Source organism: Hemitrygon akajei, chromosome 12 (genome assembly GCF_048418815.1).
Source record: "Hemitrygon akajei chromosome 12, sHemAka1.3, whole genome shotgun sequence".
NCBI classification, from domain to species: Eukaryota; Metazoa; Chordata; class Chondrichthyes; order Myliobatiformes; family Dasyatidae; genus Hemitrygon; species Hemitrygon akajei.
Genome location: NC_133135.1, coordinates 43,424,193 through 43,430,192, shown reverse-complemented (window position 1 = coordinate 43,430,192; position 6,000 = coordinate 43,424,193). Strand labels below are relative to the sequence as shown.

General features: G+C 40.3%; 1 protein-coding gene across 2 annotated transcripts in view; it reads right to left on the bottom strand.

Moving 5' to 3' along the window:
• Positions 1-200: 200 nt before the first annotated feature.
• The window catches only part of LOC140736935 (fizzy-related protein homolog), a 52,697-nt gene continuing 46,897 nt past the window's right edge, over positions 201-6,000 (bottom strand). For both annotated transcript variants that reach the window (XM_073062982.1, XM_073062981.1), the window contains one exon: positions 201-843. In XM_073062982.1, coding sequence (XP_072919083.1) covers positions 802-843 — 42 coding nt within the window. In that variant the 3' untranslated portion in view covers positions 201-801. The remainder of the gene's footprint in view (positions 844-6,000) is intronic.

Sequence of the window (6,000 nt, the reverse complement as noted above, 5' to 3'; positions counted from 1 at the left end):
TTTAAACAGGCTAGCTCAAATCACTAAACACTGCAATTAAATCTGGAATGCAAAGTAAAAAGTCACCCATGACGAGGTTGAGTTGAAGCTTTCTAGAGTAGTGATGCTAGGATGGCATATTTAGAGTGGCAACTCAGAATAGGTCTCAAAATGCTGGCTCTCTTCAATAACGACACATTATAAAATAAAACAATTTAAACTTACATGTTAAATATTTTAATTATGGATCCCATTCATAACAACTTTACTCCAACAGAACAAGATTCATAAGTGCAATGTAAATTACAGAAAATGAAATTCCTCAGCTCTAGAAGCAGATACTGTTAAATAATCACATAGAATGGGGGCGATTAATTTAAAGCAATAAAAAAACATATACCTTTCTTTCAATTTTTTGAAAATCTTTTGAAAAACCTCAGGTATGTGTTTTTTCATGTTTTCTCTATACAAAAGAACTGAACAAATCTGGATCCATCTCTACACTCCCATTTTCATGCAAACATTAATACAGCATCAAAATGTCATCCTTAGTCCAATAAATAGTTTCTGTACACATTGTACATAGATACATATAAAGTGAACCTTTTCCCTTAATATCAAACTCCTTCTCAATTCTTTCACCATCCATGTTGAGATACGTCCCAACATTCTCCTGTCCAATCAGCTTCAAATCTCTGCAAGTTAAAGTGCATTGACCAATCGAACAAAAACAGTGAAGAGGGGGTAATGTTTGCTCTGATAAAGTTTACTACTGCTTATGTCTGTGGATGACGGAGTTTGCTTTATCAGTGTTCTTCAGTTTTACCGTATCCTTGTAAAAAGGTTAAGGACAGATTTGGATTCCTGGGAAAAAAAGACAAATCAAACAATTAACTGCTTCAAGAAACATTTAATGTATGCACAAACTTCACATTCATATACCAAGGTTGGATACAAGGCAGCAATTCAATAAAACTACAGAGAAAATCTAACATCATTAAAAATTAAATTCAAGGGTATCAACTTTATTGATTTGCTGTGTATCACTTCAACAACTTGTATTAAGCCAGCATGAAAAAGACTCAATTTACAGAATTGGCAAAATAAAAGACGGGTGGAGCAGAGGAATTTTAACAATTGGTCAAAAAAAAAGGGATGAATGGAAGAAAGTGAGGCGGAAAGTTAGAAGGGGAATCTATTTAGTGTAAAGATGATGGTAGCATGATCACCAGTTCTGGGATTAGCAGGTATTCAGGAATCCGGAGTTAGGGGTATAAATACCAGCATCTGAACAAATCCCATTAATCTTTAAAGATCAGAGAACCAAGGGAGTCATGAAAATATGCCTGAAATGGCCAGGAAACATTTACACCATCAACTCATACGGGGGAAAGAATGTAGTTCAGTATTCAATAGTTTAGTGGGAGGGGAATAAATCTCAGGGGAAGAACAAGGGATCGGGGGTAGAGTTGAAGCTGTTGGGTAGATCGAATCCACGTGTTGCCCAATGGGAATGGGAAGTGCAAGGAGAAATGCAATTGTTGATGCTTAAAGAAGCTAATTCCTTTAACTAATTGCAAAGGAAGTATATTATGTCCAACTGATCTTTCTTTTAGCCTACTGGGAAAATGTAACACTAATACTGTATCTGTAGAGGCTGACCACGTATTCTTGAAACATTTCTACAGTTCTGTGAAGTTGTTGTGGTTTTATGCATTTGGCTTCATCTAAAACTATCCTTAGGCTTTCACAGAGTGTTAATAAACAAAGTAGTGGTACTTGGCTGCACAAGGGCAGTTTACAAGTGGGCAGTACACATGGCCTCACTGACAATCAGTATATGCAATAGGTTACAAGGGAATACTAACAAAAGCACTGCTTCAGAATATTCTGGATTTTGAGAAATGGCTGATGTCAGACCTTAGTATGAGCAGTTTTGCAAAAAGGCTTCCTCCACTAGATAAACAGACTTGCAAAAATTGCTCTATTTAGTGTGAAGCCATGTGGCAAATGGTCATTCAGAAGGGTACAATATAAATGTTAGTGTCTCTCAGAAAATAGCTCAGCCGGAGAAGCCATCAGTCATTGGGCATCTAATAATGACCTTCAACTACCACATGATCCTAAAGATAAAGAGACATTCTTCTCAGTTAGACAGCAACAAAATTACACACCAGACTTGTTTTGTAACAACAAGCAGTCAACCTGAACACGTACCAGCTACTCACAAAATCCTTGGTGATTTTCCTCAAAGCTAATAGATAGATAGATACTTTATTCATCCCCATGGGGAAATTCAACATTTTTTCCAATGTCCCATACACTTATTGTAGCAAAACTAATTACATCCAATACTTAACTCAGTAAAAATATGATATGCATCTAAATCACTCTCTCAAAAAGCATTAATAATAGCTTTTAAAAAGTTCTTAAGTAGTTTACTTAAATACATTGAGTCCTAACCCCGGCACTTTAACATATCTTACTCCTGGCGGTTGAATTGTAAAGCCGAATGGCATTGGGGAGTATTGATCTCTTCATCCTGTCTGAGGAGCATTGCATCGATAGCAACCTGTTGCTGAAACTGCTTCTCTGTCTCTGGATGGTGCTATGTAGAGGATGTTCAGGGTTTTCCATAATTGACCGTAGCCTACTCAGCGCCCTTCGCTCAGCTACCGATGTTATACTCTCCAGTACTTTGCCCAGGACAGAGCCCGCCTTCCTTACCAGCTTATTAAGACGTGAGGCGTCCCTCTTCTTAATGCTGCCTCCCCAACACGCCACCACAAAGAAGAGGGCGCTCTCCACAACTGACCTATAGAACATTTTCAGCATCTCACTACAAACATTGAATGACGCCAACCTTCTAAGGAAGTACAGTCGACTCTGTGCCTTCCTGCACAAGGCATCTGTGTTGGCAGTCCAGTCTAGCTTCTCGTCTAACTGTACTCCCAGATACTTGTAGGTCTTAACCTGCTCCACACATTCTCCACTAATGATCACTGGCTCCATATGAGGCCTAGATCTCCTAAAGTCCACCACCATCTCCTTGGTCTTGGTGATATTGAGACGCAGGTAGTTTGAGTTGCACCATATCACAAAGTCCTGTATCAGTTTCCTATACTCTTCCTCCTGTCCATTCCTGTCCATAATGGATGGATCCTATATACCCGCTCAACTCTCTTGCCCAAAACCCAGATGGATCTTTGGGAAAGCAAACTGGGAAAAATTCACCTCGCAAGTCGACAATTTGTGTAGAATACCACCCACCACTGAAGCTTTCCACCCATTTCATAGACACATGCTAAACTGTGCGAAAAGAGACAATAGTGAGAGGCCATCGACAAGCACACATTCCTTGTTGGTCTAAAAAAAGTGAAGAACTATTTCAAGAGTTTAAAACAACAGGCGATATGACTACAGCTCCTCAAATCACTCCACGACAGACAAAATAGATGGATGGAAACTGTTGAAAACATGGACCTCACTCACTCCAGCAAACCTGCATGACCCCTCCTCAAAAAAACTAGATCCCAATACAGCACCAAAGCAACAAACTAATTATCCAGTCGGTGCAGACACAGTAGCAAAACACATCAGAGCAAGAAGAACGCACATTCCTAATCTTAAGTTTGAAACAAGTCAGATCCGAATTCCAAAAACTTTGCATTAGCTCGCCAGGTGATGACACACTTACATTTCCAATAACTGACATAAAATCTGCCCTGCAAAACACTAAATCAGCAAAAGCCGTCAGCATCAACAGTATCTGTCCAGAGATGCTGAAACATCTCGGAGAGGGGAATGACAAGTGTCTAACTTGTGCTTTCACTGTTGTCATAACAGAAGGGAATACCCCACACCCGGAAACATGCAAAGTCACTGCAACAACTACACCAGGAAAGCCTGCAGATGATCCAGCAAGTTACCAGCCAACTTCTCTCCTCTGCGGTACTTACAAACTTCTTCAGTGGGTTATTTTATCCAGAATATTATCTCTGACAGATCCTGACATACATATTGAACAAGCTGGCTTCAGCCAACACCACAATATCAGTGAACAAGGCCTTGCACTCTCATCGTACATCAAATCAGTCTTTGAACTCAAAAATAAAACTAGAGTAATTTTTATCGATTTAACTGCTGCATATGACACTGTTTGGAACCAAGGGTTAATGTTAAAACTAGTTTTAATGTAAAAAGATCCTACATCTCCTCCACTGAATGACAGGCGCCCGGTCTTTCATCACTTGCCTAGGAAGTGACACCAGGCGTATTATGCAATTCCATAATGGCGTCGCCCAAGGGTCAGTTCTTGCTCTAACCTTGTTCAATCGGTACCTCAATGAAACCAAATCTGCTAATGTTAGATATACTGATGACTGGGCTATAGACTTCCTATTGAATGATGTCAAACCCATTGAGAAAATTCTTAGCCAAGGTAACAACTCCCTATCCAACTACTTCACAAACTACTACCTGGATATGAACGTCAACAAAACAGCAACTTCTATATTTCATCTGGACCACCGACTTACCAGACTTAAACCAAATATCAAACTAAATGACAGCTGCTCAACGATCCACACCCAAAGTACTTCGGAGTTACACTAGATTGAACTTTCTCATAAAAGATCCACAAGAAATGTTGCAAAGAAACTAAAATCCAGAATGGTTATGATCAGGAAGACAGCAGGAATTAAATGGGGTACTAAAGGCAGTCTTACGAACCTCGAGCCTAGCACTATGTTTCTCAGTCGCTGAATATTGCACACCCACCTGCAAACATCATCAATACACAGTTGAGAATAATCTCAGGAGCCCTAAAATCCACATCTGTCCAACAGCTCCCAACAATGAGCGGAATAGCATCCTTGGGAGATCCGTAGGAGAGCAGCTTCAGCAAAATTCTACAAACGTATCCAACATTCCAGTTCATACACTCATTGAAAATGCTCCATCTTTCTGACTCATATCCTGAAAACCTTTCTACAACTTGAAAAACCTCAACTCCTATGATGAACACAATGAATGGCACCAATCCCGGCACACCAACGTGCCCCCCCACCGGAGATCTGATCGATAACCCCACCTTGCTCCTCCCGGGATTTACCAGGAAAAACTGGACAGCTGCAAATAGATTCAGAAGTTGAAATGCCAGAACAGTACAAGCACTACACGATGGGGTGCTCGACAAACCCCAGCTTGCCCCTGTGTTGCCCCAACCCAGGGCGTCCTCCACCTGGACCAAACACGCCCTCACCAAGATCCAAGACGGCTTTGCCACTCCTCCACGAGCTGGAGGAGTGGCTTGACAAAAACCAATTAGAAGCGTGAAGAGAAGAACACCAGCCGTATGAAACAAGTGTCTCCTTAAGGCAGGAATCACAAGTACACAGAGTTAGTTTGAAATGGGGAGAAGTTAGTTCATTTCAAAATATTGGCAATTCCAGGATTATTTTTTTTCCTTTAGTAACTTATCCCAAATTAGACTGAAGTGCTATTATAGAAGTAAGTTATAATCAAATTGATGCAAAAATGAAAGACAAGTTGAAGAATTTGCAACAGGAAATTAAAAACATCTTTTCAATAACTAGTTACCAAAGTGTATGCTTTTCTCTAAAAACACAAATTTATTTATAAATCAATCAAATTGGGTGCCACGGTAACATAGTGGCTAGCGCGATGCTATTACAGCTCGGGGCATTCTGGAATTCAGAGTTCAAGAGTTCAATTCTGGCACCATTCTGCACGGAGTCTCTGTACGTCTCCTGTGGAATGGGTGGGTTTTCCCCGTGCTCCGGTTTTCTTTCACAGTTCAAAGATGTACCGGGTAGGTTAACTGGTCACTGTAAATTGTCTCGTGAATAGGTTAGGGTTAATCGGGTTCGTTGGGGTTTGCTGGGGCACCTTGGCTCAAAGGGTCATAAAGCCCTGCTCCGCACTGTATAGCTAAATTAAAATAAAATTTAAAAAATGTTTACAACACAACTCTGCTAGCAAATAACATCAAAACGCTTG